This window comes from Bison bison, unplaced genomic scaffold (genome assembly GCF_000754665.1).
Source record: "Bison bison bison isolate TAMUID 2011002044 unplaced genomic scaffold, Bison_UMD1.0 scf7180017858739, whole genome shotgun sequence".
Taxonomy (NCBI): domain Eukaryota; kingdom Metazoa; phylum Chordata; class Mammalia; order Artiodactyla; family Bovidae; genus Bison; species Bison bison.
Window position 1 is genome coordinate 27,260 of NW_011489311.1, and position 17,637 is coordinate 44,896.

General features: G+C 39.3%; 2 protein-coding genes across 2 annotated transcripts; both read right to left on the minus strand.

Moving 5' to 3' along the window:
• Positions 1–1,155: 1,155 nt before the first annotated feature.
• On the minus strand, positions 1,156–8,349 carry LOC104980193 (olfactory receptor 51G2-like). The gene is made up of 2 exons (XM_010828837.1): positions 8,305–8,349; positions 1,156–2,157 (listed from the first exon to the last, which is right to left on the minus strand). The coding sequence occupies exon 2, from the start codon at positions 2,113–2,115 to the stop codon at positions 1,156–1,158; it is 960 nt and encodes a 319-aa protein (XP_010827139.1). The 5' UTR covers positions 2,116–2,157; positions 8,305–8,349.
• Positions 8,350–10,484: 2,135 nt separating this feature from the next.
• Positions 10,485–11,432, minus strand: LOC104980204 (olfactory receptor 51G1-like). Its single transcript, XM_010828847.1, has one exon. The coding sequence runs from the start codon at positions 11,430–11,432 to the stop codon at positions 10,485–10,487; it is 948 nt and encodes a 315-aa protein (XP_010827149.1).
• Between the last annotated feature and the right edge of the window lie 6,205 nt (positions 11,433–17,637).

The window sequence follows — 17,637 nt, forward strand, 5'->3', positions numbered from 1 at the left end:
TAGTGACTAATAAGCTGAAATTTCATGGTTCATGACACGAAAATACCTTTATTATTAGATGATTTGCAGTTATAATTAACAACAATTTGAACCATGAATGTTCTCCTGGTCTCTCTCATTCCCTAATTTATTGATCATAAAAAACTAGTTTCTGAGAATATTTTTTTCATGATTAAGAGGATATTTACCTATTAGATTATTAATGAGGTCCTAAAAGCACCAAAAAACACTTCAGGAGAAAGTACCATAGCAACATTTATCATATAATCATTAGTATGAATACTTTTGCTTTTAAAATGTTTGATCAAAGCCTATTAAAATTATATATTATGAGCCTTCTGAAGGAACAATCTTCTTGCTTTCATTCTCATTATTCAAAAAATGGGATTATAACTCTGGCCAAACATATTTGCTGTTTAAAAGCAGAATATTGAGACCATCTTTGAAATTAATATTGAAAAATAGAGGGAAACAGCAAAATCCTGAAATGCCCTAAAAGGAAAACTAAGAAGTACTCCTATGCTTGATTTTCACGTATCTAGAATTATATTTATTGCCTTATGAATACTTCATTCTTGCCAGTCTTCCTCAAAAATATAACCCAGGCATTCATTTATCCTTTAATTCAATAAATACAGCCAAACACCTAATAAATAGCAAGTGCTATGTTAAAGAAAGGGGATGTAATTGTCAACAATAGATAAAGAATTCATTTCCTCATGAAGATTATATTTAATGAAGATTTTCCAAAATACTTCTATTATCACTGAATTCCAAACATACTGATAACCCTATTTGCCCCAAATTCTCCTAAACTCCCAGGAAAAGCTTTTTTATGTCCTTTTTTTTTTTTAAAATACATTTGTAAACTTTGCAAGTAATTCTTTAGAGTTCCTTTTCCATTTAGAATGGCAATTCTCCCCTTTAGCCTTAAATTTTATGAACTTTTCTTCTAAAGCAGAGGCTGAACTTTGTTTAATGAAAAATAAGTCACTGATGTGGTTATTTCTTCCCATGACTGAGAACTTTCTGTGGAAGACGTTGTGTGTCTCATCCCTGTCTTCTTCTTTTCATTATGGGACTTACTTTATGTTCAGTGGCTCATTAGAAAACTATGATGGAGTCTTGCATGCTTTTTCTCTCTCTACCAAAGACTTAACAATCCTGAACATCTCTGATGCCGGTCCTGTCTGAGCGGAAAAGGTGCAGCATCTTCAGTCGGATCTGCCTGGTCTTAATGGTATAAACCACTGGGTTGAGCAATGGAGGTGTGAGAAAGTGCAGATAAGAGAGCAGCACATGGCTGGAAGGGGAAGCTCGTCTGCCAAATCTGTGGATCATGGACAGGCCAATCATAGGTGTGTAGAAGAGCAGCACAGCACAGATGTGGGAGACACAAGTGTTGAGGGCTTTGAGGCGCTCGGCCTTGGATGCAATGGACAGCACTGTCTGGAGGATGAGCCCATAGGACAGGACAATGAGCACAGAGTCTACCCCCAGTGTGGACAGCACCACAAAGAGACCATAGACGCTGTTGATGTGGGTGTCAGCACAGGCCAGCTTCATGACGTCCGGGTGCAGGCAGTAGGAGTGGGACAGCAGGCGAGTCCTGCAGTAAGGCAGCTGCTTCAGCATGATGGGGGCTGGGATGTGGAGACCGATGCTGCGTACCACAATGACCAGGCCCAGCCTGGCAATCCTGGGACTCGTGAGGATGGTACCGTAGTGCAGGGGCTTGCTGATGGCTACAAAACGGTCAAAAGCCATGGCCAGCAGCACAGAGGACTCCATGATTGAGAAGGTGTGGATGAAGAAGAGCTGGGCCAGACACACATCCAGGGCCACCTCCCTGACTCCCAGCATGTAGATGGAGAGCATGGTGGGCAGGGTGGAGGCAGACAGCCCCAGGTCGGTCATAGCCAACATGGACAGGAAGTAGTACATGGGCTGGTGTAGGGAGGGCTCTGACCTCACCACCCACAGGATCAGGCTGTTTCCTGCCAGAGCAGCCACATACATGGCACACAGAGGAATGGAGAGCCACGTGTGCCCAGCCTCAAGGCCTGGCAGGCCTGTGAGGAAGAAGGAGGTGCCAGTGTGGTTGGAGTCTGCCATGGTGACCTGAGGGGTGGAACTCCAAAAGTACAATCACATGCCCTAGAATTAAAAGATTACTGGGTCAGAACCTGTTCTGTAAATTAATATATTGAAAAGACACTCCAAAATAATCCTCTGATAATTACAGCCTTTTAATTTTTCCAAGTATTCCCCCTAGTTCATAGATCAGAAACACTTAAAAAAAAAAAGTGAGTTTGAATTATTAGAAGAAATCATGCATATGTAGTAAGATTGGCTCTGGAGCCACACAACAAAATTTAACCCTAAATCAGAGTTTGAATCATGATTCTTGAAAGGGAGTGAGACCATATTGATTCTAACTCTACATTATACATACTGGGAAATTAAATCCAGGTTCCAATGTAGTCAGTGTGTCTGATCTAAAAGCACAGTTCAGTTTTCCTCACTCCCTGTCAGGATCTCCTTCACATACTTTTCAGTAAGTACTTCTTTAATAAGGTGAACATGAGAATTTTGCAGAGAGATACCTTCATACATACTAAAACATGGTTCCCTTTAACACATTAACACACCCATGTGAGCACACAAATGAAGCCTTTCTACATGCAATCTAAACTGCCAAGTTATGGACATTTATCCAAATATTATTCATTGTCTATGATTCAATGTCTTATATGAACAAGCATAACATATAAATAGAATGATTCCTAACTCATTGCATATTGAACAGACACTTTAAAGATCATCAGTAACTATTCAGCATTATATTTATGAAATTATAGAAACTAGAAAAAGACATTTGTTTGCCAAGGAATCAGGATTTAGCTCCACTTAAAAAGTAATTTCTGGAGGAGGATAAAAATCTGAGAGTAGGTCTTTTGTTTTCTTATTGTTCTCTGCCTTGAATTTTGGCCACTGTGTCACTCCATGCCATCTCAACCACCTTCCGATACTTTGCCCATTATGAGTTCTATTTTTGAGAATACAGTGAAAGAGAACTCAATTTGAAAGTTTTTTCACTTTCCTTCCTAATCATAAACAAAGGGAGATTACTGTAGTTTTCCAGAAATACAAAACATTAAAGAATCACAATGAAAAGCGTAATTTAATTTTGAGGAATCTTACTAAATCTTATACTCAGAGACTTTTTTTCAGCTGGTATTGATATTTTTTCTTTATCACATTTCATTTTATACGCCAGGGGAAGTGCAATCCAGTATTACTCTCTCTTTGAAAAGGAGGTCTGCATATTTGTGAATTCTTTCACTTTTTCTTCTGCAGGTAAAAATGTATATAGTTCATTACCTTTTTATTTCACTTAAGTACTTTATAGAACATTTTCATATATACCATTTTAAAGCAATTCAAACTTCAGAATGTAACAAATCAGTTTTTCCAGACAAAGCAACTTAATCATGAAGAATTCAAATACTTAACTTTCCTAAGTTTACATAGATAATAAAAGGAGGGAGGCTTTCCTCATGGCTCAGGGGTAAAGAGTCCATCTGCCAATGCAGGGGACATGGGTTTGATTCCTGGTCCAGGAAGTTCCCACATGCTATGGAGCAACTAAGCCCGTGCACCACAACTACTGAGCCTGTACTCTAGAGACCAGGAGTCACAATTACTGAGCCCACATACTGCAGCTGCTGAAGCCAGCCTGCTCTAGAGCCCATGCTCTACAACAAGAGAAGTTGCTGTGGTGAGAAGCCTGCACACTGCAACTGGAGAGTAGCCCCAGTTTGCTGCAACTAGAGAAAGCCCATGCAGCAACAAAGGCCCAACACAGCCATAAAGGAATAAATAGAATTATTTTAAAAATAAATAAGTGAAAGGAGGATCCAGGACTGGAAGTGAGTCTGACTCAGTGGTTTTTACTCTGAATATTGTTGTTCGGAAGACAAATGCCCGTCAAACAGACTTGAGGTACTCACAAACCTTATCTTCAAATCAAAGTAAACTAAAAACTCTCATGAATTCCTGTTTTTTTTAAAATTCCTTCATAATGGCCGCTTCAGGTTTGTCTATTGTAATCTACTTTCTTACCATCAGATTAGATGCCTGCATTTTCAGTCAGTAATTAAACTGTCTGAGGCAATGTTCAAGATCCAGGAAATAGAATGATGAAAAAAATAATAAGATCTCAATAAAAAGAGATGCGTGAGTCAATATTATTTCAAATATGTGAAGAAAATAAAACAATGTGGAAAGAGAAGGGGGTGTTATTTTAGACTGCCAGTTTAGGTCAAAGTTCTCTGAGGAGTGGGCAATTGAAGAAAGCAGAAGGATGAAAAGGAACAAGAAAGTTGGAGATTTTTGTGTATATGATTAAGTCGTTGGGTTTTTTTGTTGTTGTTGTTCAGTCGCTCAGTCACGTCCTACTCTTTGTGGCCCTGTGGATTGCAGCATGCCAGTCTTTCCTGTCCTATACAGATGTATCAAGGAAGAGAGGTAGATATCTACGATAGATATAATTGCAATAAGAAATAAGAGAGTTATGTGAACCTTCTAGAGCCAATACCATCACTTAAGAAAACTGTATTCCATTTGCTGGGGCTTCAGGGATCAGGGTGGTATTCACTTCTGTGCTGAATATATAGCAAGTGGCTCTGAAAGTGTGGACCCTGGGCTAGTGGTATCAGCAGCATGAGAAATTGTAATAAGTACAAACTATTAGGTCCCACCCTCGCCTACTGAATGATGGTTTCTCAGGAAGAAGCCCAGAATTAAGGTGCTTTAACCCATTCTCCAGGTAATTCTGATGCAAACCGAAGTCTGAGGGTCACTGCGGTACATTCTTGGGAATAGTATTGCTTAGTAAACAGATGAGTGCAGTGCTCTTGAAGTCTCATTAAAACAAAAAAGTGGGGGAGAATCAAAAGTCATGAGTTAAGAGAAAAGGAACACTCTTAGACAAAGAAAGAAACCTTGCATCTTAGTGCCAAATTCTGAGATGGGATCAACAAAGACAGTCACAAACAGAGTGTTTTAGTAGGATGTACCAAATGAGTTTGGATCTTCCCTGGTGGCTCAGACCGTAAAGCATCTGCCTACAGTGACTACCATGTGGGAGACTGGGGTTCAATCCCTGGGTTGGGAAGATATCCTGGAGAAGGAAATGGGAACCCACTCTAGTATTCTTGCCTGGAAAATCCCATGGATGGTGGAACCTGGTAGGCTACAGTCCATGGGGTCGCAAAGAGTCAGACCCCTCTGAGCAACTTCACTTTCATTTTCTTTCTACCAAATGAGTTTACCATAGATCATTAAAGATTAAAGAAACCTGTAGAGATTATAGTAAATAAGAATACTATTTGAAAAAAAAATTTTTTTTCAGGACTTCCCTGATGGCTCACTGGGTAAAGAATCTGTTTGAAAAGTATCGCATTGTTATTAAAGTAATCTGTCCACTAAATTCTGCTGCTGTAGAAAGTTGGACATGCTTTTTTATCCTTTTTACATACAGATTTATGAAATTTCTAGACAATTACTGAATTCCATCTTATCTTCACCCTGGGGTTTCTTCAAAGTTAGAGAAGAATCTTCAACATTTCTTTAACAGATTGAAAGACCCTTTGCTTCACTCACAGGTTTTACATGTATAGGTAAAAGTACAATGAATGCCTCTAAAATAAGCAGATTCAGGGTTCCTGGCATTATTTCACTTACTTAGTCTTTGAGAAAATGGAGTTCTGAAAGAAGACACTGAGATGCTCATATATGTAGTGTGTATTATTATTTTTTTATGTTTTGTACTAAACTGACTGCTTAGGAGAGGGAAAGTTTTGTTTTTTGTGTGTGTGTATTCACGTGTATGTGATGATTTTTCTTGTTTTAATATTTTTTAAAAAAGTATTTTCTGAGTGAAGGGATTTCATTGTAAGAAGCAGAATAAAAGTCTGGGTACCTGCCTCTGGTTCAGGCTCCAGCAATAAAATACTAAATAAATAAACAAACAAAGCAACTTGGACAAAACTTGAACTTAAACAAGAGCTGCTTCCACAAGAGTTAAGGATGCACTGTGAGCTTCTTCCTCATAGGAATGCCTCCTTTTGTTTTGTCCACAGATTTCCAACTAGGAGAAAACCTGTGGCATCAAGGTACAAAGTGGGAAGCCACACTGGATTTTCTAACACCAATATTTACTTTCTTCTGCAGGCACATTAAAGTGAAAGTCTTGCTCAGTCATGTCTGACTCTTTGCGACCCCATGGACTATACAGTTCATGGAATTCTCCAGGCCAGAATACTGGAGTGGATAGCCTCTCCCTTCTCCAGGGGACTTTTCCCATCCCAGGGACTGGGTCTCCTGTATCTCAGGCAGATTCTTTACCAGCTGAGCCACAGGGAATGACCATAGAATCCTTAGGCACATTAGGATTCAGATCAACAGCATTGAGAGAGAATATTCTGCCATGATAGTAATAATCAAAGAATAGGCTTCATGTTCATAAAGGATTCTCCTCTCACACTGCATACACACACTCACATATACTATGCTAATTTCGCTTTGTCAATCTGATAGTTTTACTTGAAGATAAACTAAGACAGTGGATAGAAGAGTTCCTAGTATTCTATAAAGTATTTAGAAAGTAAATAATAACTGTGAATATTTGTCCATCCTTTAATTTAGAAAATTTACTTACCATACTCAAAATCCAAGGCACTTTTTCAATGCTGATTCTTTAGAGATTTAGACAAAATTGCAATTAATCTTGATCACCTTAGGCCTATCAATTCACATCTTTTTGTTCACTTCCATCTTGTAAGGAGAAACAGACCATCTTTTCAAACTGTCTTCACAAACCAGCAATCCCTATACCAATCTGTTCCTTAAACTTTTCCTCACTTTAGCTTATCTACCTTAAGAAGCATAGAATCCATCTGCCTAGAAATTCAGGAATACACATATCAACCTGTATTTAAGACAGTGGAGGCTTTTGAAAATAAGTTGCCAGCTCCTACTTGCTATTTAATTAGTTCTATCTGTTATGACAACACTTTTTTTTTTATTTTATTTTTAAACTTTTGAGAAATTCTTTAGAAAACATACCCAATAGCTCCTAGATAGTATCTGAAGATGAAGAGCCCCTTTTCTTCCTCTAAATCTTCAGTATAATATCCTTTTTCAGGGTCTTAATTCAAAACATATTAACAAGTCCTTAAACTAGCACTAATAAGGAAACTTGGCAAATTGGTTTTACTCCTTCTTTCCCCTCCAAACCCCACAGATTGTTTACTTACCCAGAAGGAGATAAGATCTGAGAACCTTTCCCACCCCTCTCCTGGGTACATTCCTGAATTTTCTCCCTTGCTGAACACTCTGGGCTTTGGGGAAGCACTACCTTTAACCATGTCACTGCCAAACAAGTTTTGCAATGGGCCAAAGACTCTGTTGTGATTGAAAGTTCTTCGGACCTGCCAAGGCTGAATTTTTCAGTTACCGAGTCCCTATATATTACAATTAAAAAGCAATTGGCCTTTTTGAGAGTATAAGCTTCAACATCAGAAAGGCCTGAGTTGAAAAAAGTCTTTACTGGTAATTGTCTAATGTGCAGGCTCTTTTGGGGCTCATTTCTCACGTCCCTAAAATATAATATTACTACCATTGGGAAGTAACGGATATATGATTAACATCAATGGCCCTAGCGTTAAACTGTCTAGGATTGAATCTTAACTCTGTCCCTTAATAGCTCAGAATACTTGGGTATGTTATTTAATCTCTCATTGACTCAGTTTCCTTATCCATGAAATTGGAATAGTGAAAAGAGCTAATTCACCATAGTTTTGAGGATTAAACCAGGTACTCCATTAAAAAATTTAAAACATTGCTTGTTGTTATTCAAATATTCAAATAATTATCTATTTTAATATGATTATTATTTTATAATATTACAATGAGTTTTTAATATAATAACATACAAATCACTAGTAAGTTATTTTAAAAGCATGTATTCAACATTAAATAAATTATATGATAATGATGGTCATACAAATGCAGCAAAGAAACTTTGTATTGTTGCCACAGAAATTTTAAAGTTCAATAAAATGAAAGACTTTCCAACTTTGAGGAAATGTCTCTATAGTTAAATAGAAATTAGAAATTTAGCCACAGCATTGAAAACCAAGACAACTAATGCTACTATGAAATAATGTTTTGTAAAGTTCTTTGTTTCACTGTATAGGCAAAATAAAATGAAAGCTTAATTTTTGTAGACACACTTACTTGTCAAATCCCTGAGTATGAATGCAGAAAAATAGAGGCTTGAAAAATTTTCCACTTAAATTTCCACCTTCATGTTATATGTTATAAAGAAATAATAGGTATTAAACATATTCCAACTAATAAATAAATAACTCTAACTCTGGGCAAGATATGTAAAATATACCAAACCTTGAAAAACAAGCAGGAAGATCTTTGATTTCTTGTGATAAAGGAAACAAGATGTGAAATTCATATCCATCTGGGCTTTCTGCCTGACTGTATTTTACAAGCTCAGACAGGGAAATTGAATGCAAATTTAGAGCAGTTCTCTTCCTAATGGAGGAAAGTATTAGCCTGTGAGTGACAGACTTGCTTGGCCTAATGTTACCTAGTGTTACCAAACCCAAGCTCCCTCTGCTTACCACATATGAAAGTGAAAGTTGCTTAATCTTGTCCAACTCTTTGGGACCCCATGAACTATACAGTTAGTCCGTGGAATCCTCTGGCCCAGATTACTAGAGTGGATACCCTTTCCCTTCTTCAGGGGATCTTCCCAACCCAGGGATGAACCAAGGTCTCCTGCATTGCAGGTGTATTCTTTACCAGCTGAGCCACAAGGGAAGCCCAAGAATACTGAAGTGGGTAGCCTATCCCTTTTCCAGGGGTTCTTCCCAACCCACGGATTGAACCAGGGTCTCCTGGATTGCAGGAGGATTCTTTACCAACTAAGCTATCAGGGAAGCTCACCACATAAAGAATCAATAAATCCAAGAGACTAGGTGTTGAGGCAAGGAATACAAACTTATATAGGAAGCTGGCTGCTGTAAAACATGGCAGACTACTGTCTAAAAATAACATCTTATTGGGGTCTGGATGCCAGATTCTTTCATATAACACAGATGTGGGAGGGGGAAGGTGAGGAAGTAAAAGGAGAAGGTCATTAATCTTACAAATATCTGCTAGAATGGCCAGTCTCAGGGAAGTGATGTGTTAATGTCTTCCTTCCTGTAGATATCTACATGTGGACAGGGTCCTGAACAAAGGCATTTTGGTTTAACATTCAGATAGAGGGGCAAGGTTCCCTATGGCAGACCATTATGTATAGACAATATCATTTTAGTGAACAAAAGCAATGGTAAGCAAATATTAAAATGAAAGAAACAGATGCAATATAGAGTCAGAATTTGCTCTTCCCTATATCACTAGTACAGATTATGTTTGTAATAATATAATATAATCAGTTTGTAACTGATAGAGCAGTTCTATCAAAGAAGTTAACTCAAGATTTACTTTTGAAAGAAAGAAACCATGACACCAGAGCAAATCAGTTTTTCTAGCTTTGACTTGTCTATGAAAGCCTAGTCAATTCTCATAAAAATGGCCTTGCAGGATGACAACTCTGCTTACCTTTTAAATCCTCCTTAAAATTCAGAGAAAGTTCAGTTGTACATGGTATTCATCATTCAAAGACTATAACACGATAGTTTGTGAAGTCTCAGAATATCCCATGTCTTTATTAGAAAGTGAAGAGCAGTGCTTTAATTACATTCAGAGGGCTGAAGAATACTGGAGTCTGTATATGCTTTTTATACCTCATGAAGCTTAAAAAAACACTTATCTGCATAATATTCACATTGTAATACATTTAATTTTATTATAATAATGTATTTATTTATTCAAAATGCACTTCAATTTTTTGAAATATTCTACTTGGTTTACATTAACCAGTGTAACCCACATCTCGAGTTAGTATGCAAATCATAAGAAAAATATATTTTGATTTCACATATTTGTCAAATTCTCAGACAGTACAACAAAGCGAGGCTCTCGAGCTTAATTTTGTATGGTTCTAGGTTTTTAGTTGGAAGGCATCATTAGATGTCATTTGGAATCCTACTCTTCTAATTTGCTTGCTTTTACATGAAAATGATATTCTCAGGAGGCTGTCGGTTTCCTCTGCAATAATCTGAGTAGTCTGCAGACTGATAATGACTTTGTCAAATAAGAAACACATCTGTTGGTTAGTTTGTTTTTCATTAAGCAGGCACTGTTAAGCAGGCTGGAAAAACACCAAAAAGTATTTTGGTCAGTGTTTCTGACTAATTAATTGATAGATTGTATGAAAAGAATTCTCTGCCTCCTCTCTGAGAAATCTTCAGTCAGCAAGCCGGTAATCATAACCAGGATTTCAACCCTGAGGCTCAGAGTTTACTGGGTTGGAGCATCTTCAGAATGCGTGCTCGAATCTCTTTGGTTTTGACAGTGTAGACAATTGGGTTGAGCATTGGAGGTACAAGAAAGTGCAAATAGGAGAGAAGCATGTATATCTGAACTGGCAGCTTCTTTTTCCCAAAGCGATGGATCACAGACAGGCTGATCAGTGGGGTGTAAAATAATAGTACAGCACAAATATGGGAAATGCAAGTATTGAGGGCTTTCAGTCGTCCAGCATTGGAAGCAATGCTCAATACTGTCTTCAAAATCATCACATAGGAGAGGAGAATGAGGACCGCATCCAGCCACAATGTGGAGAGCATCACAAAGAGCCCAAGGCCACTGTTCACAACTGTGCTGGAACTGGCCAGCCTCAGAACATCAGGGTGAACACAGTAGGAATGTGACAGTGCATTCACAGGTGGGAATTGCAGTCTTCCAAGGAGTACAGGCAGGGGCAGGTGGAGGGCAGCACTACGGGTCACACTGGCCAGCCCAGTGGCCCTGATGCACTTGGCTGTCAGGATGGTGGCATAGCGTAAGGGCTCTTGGATAGCCACACAGCGGTCAAAAGCCATGGCCAACAGCACAGCTGACTCAATTACTGAACATGTGTGGATGAAGAAGAGTTGCACAAAGCAGGTTGCAGCTCCCACCTTCCTCTGGCCCAGGAGAAAAACAGCTGCCATGGAAGGCAGTGTGGAAACTGCGAGGCCCAGGTCAGCCACTGAGAGCATGGAGAGGAAGAGGTACATGGGAGTGTGGAGGCTGGGAACAGACTTGACAATGTACAGTATGGTGGTGTTGCCCAGCAGAGAGAGAACATAGATGAAGCAGACAGGAATAGCTGTCCAGCAATGAGCAGTCTCCAGTCCTGGGAAATCCATCAGTATGAAGAAGAAATTGCTGGCACTATTGTTGATAGGAACTGCCATATCTCTGAGAGATTTTTGCCCTTTAAAAGTTATGGAGACAGAAAAAAGTTACTATTTTATAGCATTCTCTATCATCTCATCCCATATGGCACCCCTAGCCCATGCCTTCATATAAATATTGCTCTTGTTTTCTCCTCACAACACTGAATCCTGTTCCTTTACACATTACCCTAGGGTATAATGCTACACTCTCTTTTGGGTGGTTTGTCAAAAGAGAGCTTGAGACTAGTTTGTCCAAAGAGACTAGTTTACAGAAGCAAATTAGGCCTTTTGTTTATAGAAAATTTCTTTCTCATATGCAGATATTTTAATGGATAAAAAAGGCAAAGTGAAACTCTGTATTGAGAGTGCAGTGTCCTTGTGCATAATCTAAATCAGTTTTCGTACCATAATAATAAGGTTCTACAGAGAAGGTAAAGGCACCCCACTCCAGTACTTTTCCCTGGAAAATCCCATGGACAGAGGAGCCTGGTAGGCTGCAGTCCATGGGGTCACTAAGAGTCGGACACGACTGAGCGACTTCACTTTCACTTCTCACTTTCATGCATTGGAGAAGGAAATGGCAACCCACTCCAGTGTTCTTGCCTGGAGAATCCCAGGGACGGGGGGAGCCTGGTGGGCTGCCATCTATGGGGCTGCACAGAGTGGGACATGACTGAAGCGACTTAGCAGCAGCAGCAGCAATAGGGTTCTAAAGAAACCTAGATTTGGATAATTGTATTTAATGACTTCTTGGTAGTTAGAAAATAAAGTGTATAAGAATGTTAACAGTAACTTTGAACTCCTGATATAACCAGATCTATTTTTTGCTCTGACAGGACATCAGAACTAATACCTTTGACAAATACCAAGAAGAGTTTGAGTTTTATCTGTATTTTTCCTGCATTTATGTCCCTTCTTAATCCTAGTTACAGATCTCTGAAAAATATTTGAATATCTGGTACAGATCTGTGGGAGAAGGAAGGTCAAAACTAAATAATATTTGTCATTAGAAATACAGTATAATCTCAATGCCATGCACAATTACTGAGTTCCTGCTACATACTCAGTTTAAATAATATACTGACAGATGATGTATAGCTTATGTTTTTGAAGGTCCACTAACCCATGGGTCAACAGAGAACACATCCATAAACTAATTCATGAGGGCACTGACTATGAGACACATAAAAGATTCCAACTCTCTATCTGCATCCTGCTCTCCATGACTCACCTTTTTAATGATCCTGATTCCCTCACAGACGATTATTAAAGAACAGAATAAAGTGTGGAATCTCAGTTTATGGAGTTCAAATGAGACTTTGTTCACATTGAATGATGCTTCTCTTTGTCAACATCTCCTTGAGCAGTCTTATGTATGTGGCAATTATGAACAGTTAATCTCCATTATAGTCTAATTCTTTTTCATAAACCAACTATAATGCTGCTCTATAAAGTCATGAAGAATACCTGCAGTCCCCATTTTACATGTTAACTCTTAGTCTAAGGAAAATCCAGAAAAGATATTGTGTGAAAGCTGAGCAATGTTGTCAAAACCAAAACAAGTCATGGCAATTGAATAGTAAAATCATATTGGCACTGATGGTAAGACAAGTAGTGGATGAAGAGGAAGAAAAAGAAAGAGAAGAAGAAGGAGAAACACCTGTAAGAAAAGCAAAGATGGCAGGTGTTGTGCTATTATATTTGAGAAAGGATCTGTAATAGAAAAAGGAAAGCTGTTTTTTTTTTTTTAATCTTTTTTTTTTAATGGGTAAACTACTGAAATCTGAGGGTGGGTGAGTGCTGTGATTTATCTATATTGTCCTAATACAATTTTTCTGAGTTGTGGTTACAGAGGGAGAGATGGGCAATGAGTGGACTTAGTATCCATCCACCTGCTTTGACAAATTTTACTTATTTTATTATTAATTAAATTTTATTTCAGTATAGTTACTTTACAATGTTGTGTTAGCTTCTACTGTATAGCAAAATGAAAAAGCCATACATATAAATATATGAATATCTCCCTGCCTTTTGGATTTGCTTCCCATTGAGGACACCACAGTGCATTGAGTAGAATTCCCTGTGCTACACAGGCTTTTAATCACAGTGTGTTTAAAATTACAGATACACTAGGAATGCAGAGAATTACCAGAGAAGGGAATGTATAAAAGAAAAACAGCAGTGGGTACTGCATTTGGTTAGTGGTATGAACTAATTTTTTCCAGCATAATTCAGTAATTATTATGGGTCTGCTGTATAGCTGGGCTTTGCAGAGAGGTAGTGGTATATATGAAGCAAATTCTGAGGAAGTATAGTTATACAAGGGCTTCCCTGGTAGCTCAGCTGGAAAAGAATGTGCCTGCAACACAGGAGACCCCAGTTCAATTCCTGGGTTGGGAAGATCCCCTGGAGGAGGGATAGTCTACCCATTTCAATATTCTTGTCTGGAGAATTCCATGGACAGAGGAGCCTGGCAGTCTATAGTCCATGGGGCCCCAAAGAGTCAGACACAACCAAGCAACTGAGCACACACACACACACACACACACACACAACAACAACAGTCATACAGTTTCAGAATATATTTACACGTGGAGAAGAGAGATACACTAAAAATGTCTGGACTTTCTCACAAAGAAATGCTAAAATGATAGGAGTTACCAGGCAAAGGAAGACAGAGCACATCTGGACAAAGGTCAGAGCTTGAAATACAAACCAATGCATGCTTCTCTCTGGATAACCCATAGTTTCTTCTTTAAGTATCTCATCATTTTAAACCAAAGGGTTATGACATTTTATTGATCTGTGTCTAATAGTTACAGAAAATAGTGTAAGTCGAATTTCAAAAGTCTTTTTTTTTTTTATTTTTGAATGTACAACTTTCTGAAAAATGTTGCTACATTGCCAATATGTGAAGTGGCTTTCTGCCTATACAGATCTTTAAAAGTGTTAGTGCTGCTTCAGAGCACTAAAGCTGCACAGAGTCCTGGAGTTTCTTGCACTGCCCTGAGAAATGCTACATAAACTAAATTATATCAGTTCTTCAAAGCATAAATGCAGAGCTATTGTGCTTTTTAAAAATCTTATAGTATAGATTTAATATTATCAGTTCTTTAAACTATTTCTTTTAAGAGAAGACCTCTACATAGCTCTTCATCATGAGGGCTTCATTGATAAATACTTTGTGTTGCCTCTATTACAATGTAGTGTGAGAATTACAAAACATATTTCCAGTTTTTCTTCTTTGCCTCCTTCCTTCTTCCTCATGTGTGCTCAGTAGCTTCAGTCATGTCCGACTTTTTGGACCCTGTGGACTGTAGCCCACCAGGCTCCTCTGTCCATGAGGATTCTCCAGGCAAAATACTGGAATGGGTTGCCATGCCCTCTGCCAGGGGATCTTCCCAATTCAGGATCAAACCCACATCTTCTGCGTCTCCTGTATCACAGGCAGATTCTTTACTCACTGAGCCACCTGGAAAGCCCCCCTCCCTGCCTCCTTGCCTTCCTTTTCTTTCTTTTAGGTATTACTTTTTCCTTACATTAATTATGGACTTGCAGTTGATCTTAAACTAAATGGCAAGAATTGAGTGAGGAAAGAGGGGCCAGGAATGGTTTCCCAGATATAGAATGTATCATATATGAGAAAAAGAGATGTTGTATACCTCCAACAAATGTCCCTCCTGCCTCAAAAATCTTCACAATCGAGTTTGCAACCATATTTAGGATAGCCCATGACTTCTCTTGACTGCCATTCCCAATATACATACACTGTGATTTGAGCTAAGCTAGCCTGGAAAATCCCATGGACAGAGAAGCCTGGTAGGCTGCAGTCCATTGGGTAGCTAGAGTCGGACACGACTGAACGACTTTACTTTCACTTTTCACTTTCATGCATTAGAGAAGGAAATGGAAACCCACTCCAGTGTTCTTGCCTGGAGAATCCCAGGGATGGAGGGAGCCTGGTGCGCTGCCCTCTATGGTATCGCACAGAGTTAGACACAACTGAAGCGACTTAGCAGCAGCAGCAGCAGCAGCAGCTCAAAGTTATTGATCACTCACCTGACCCCAGTGCAGGGACACAACTTCTGCAAATCAAGTGCAGCTGGGACCTTGTATGGCTCCTGCCTTGAGCATAGTTTCAAGTGAGCAGGTTTATAAAGCACTGATTCTGGCTCTCTCTGGAGGCTTACATTCAGTCCCTGTGGTATAGGTTCTCAGAGAAGCATCACACGTGCATGTGGCAGACAGAACTGTCCGTTGCTAATTTTTGTGAATATTTGCCAGCTCTCCAAAGGATGTATGGTATAAGATTAGAACACACAGCCAGCTCTGCTTCAGGCTTACTTTCTTAACTCCATACAGATGAAAGTCATTATACAGATCATAGCTTTCTGGCCCCAGAAATATCTGACATCATATTTAGATCCAGGTGGTACAAGTGGTAAAGATCCTACCTGCCAATACAGGAGATATAAACAATGCGGGTTTGATACCTAGGTCAGGAAGATCTCCTTAAGGAGGAGGGTATGGCAACCCACTCCATCCAGGATTCATGCCTGGAGAATCACATGGACAGAGGAGACTGACAAGCTACAGTCTGGGCAAGAGTTGGATGCTACTGAAGCAACTTAGCATATACACTTTAGATCTGTAGTACATACAATCCTTTATATCCTCCAACCATCCTCCTCCAACTCCAGATAATATTTTCTTAAGTTATAAATATCCAGAAGGGTGAGAGTTGAATATCTAGAGCATTACTTCCTTAAGTGGTAATCTTAATAGATATCCTCCAAGATAAGTTCATTTAATACTGCTTGATCTTTGATACAATAATATACAGTTTACTTTTCCATTGAGAGTTCCCTATCCTCTTCCCTCCTTCCTAAAAGTGAGTCCTTTATTTTTCCCAAGAAATGATTATGATGGTAGAAGAGATTAAAATGATTCACCAGGAGCATTTGAAATGGGGTCTGGGTTTTGTTTTAAAGGAGAGAGATATAAGATACAGATCCTGGTCACAGAATGTGTGGAGCTATATAGAAGTGGTTTGGTAAGTAATGTATGGACCAAATTTGACATGATATAGAGGGGCCATCTCAAGAGTCCCACACCCAGTCCCTAGTTCAGTGATTCACTGAAAGCACTTGTTTAACTCACCATAAAGCTGGTCTTGTGGCTGAGATTTAATGTAGCAAGGGACAGTCTGTAGGACGCCGGGAAAGAGATATACTTTGGTGAAGGCTAGAAAGGATCCATGCATGAGTACTCAGTTGCTTCAGCCCTGTCTGACTCTCTGCAACCCTATGGAGTGTAGCTTCCCAGGCTCCCCTGTCCGTGGGATTCTCCAGGCAAGAATACTGGAGTGGATTGCCATGCTCTCCTCCAGGGGATCTTCTTGACCCAGGGATTGAACTTGCATCTCTTATGTCTCCTGCATTGGCAGGTGGTTTCTTGATCACTACTACCACCAGGGAAGCCTAGAGAGGTCACATAAGAGTCTTCTCAGTGTTCCTGTTTTTTGAAGGATCAGTCTAGCAGCAAATCTCAGAGACATATGAGAAATGTCTCTATCTAGGTAAGCCTGGAGTGAGAGATGTCTTAAAACTTTCTGGTTATATGACCCCACTAAGCAACAAGTGTACATAATAAATTCTATGTTTATCTTAAACATGCTGCCAATCTGGTGCATCCTGGGTTACTACTTTGGGCATAGATAATGATGTATTACTCAATAACTATATGAACATTTCAGAGGATTAGTTCTCAGAGTTTGGTCAAGGACTATGAATTAACATGACATCAATTCAAAGCTAGATGGATACTATTCAGTTCAGTTCAGTTCAGTCACTCAGTCGTGTCTGACTCTTTGCAACCCCATGAATCTCATCACGCCAGACCTCCCTGTCCATCACCAACTCCTGGAGTTCACTCAGACTCACATCCATCAAGTCAGTGATGCCATCCATCCATCTCATCCTTGGTCATCCCCTTCTCCTCCTGCCCCCAATCCCTCCCAGCATCAGAGTCTTTTCCAACAAGTCAACTCTTCGCATGAGGTGGCCAAAGTACTGGAGTTTCAGCTTTAGCATCATTCCTTCCAAAGAAATCCCAGGGCTGATCTCCTTCAGAATGGACTGGTTGGATCTCCTTGCAGTCCAAGGGACTCTCAAGAGTCTTCTCCAACACCACAGTTCAAAAACATCAATTCTTCGGCACTCAG

What these genes read in the sequence shown, in the direction of transcription:
- LOC104980193 (XM_010828837.1), bottom strand. Translation starts at nt 2,115, where the DNA reads ATGGCAGACTCCAACCACACTGGCACCTCCTTCTTCCTCACAGGCCTG.
- LOC104980204 (XM_010828847.1), bottom strand. Translation starts at nt 11,432, where the DNA reads ATGGCAGTTCCTATCAACAATAGTGCCAGCAATTTCTTCTTCATACTG.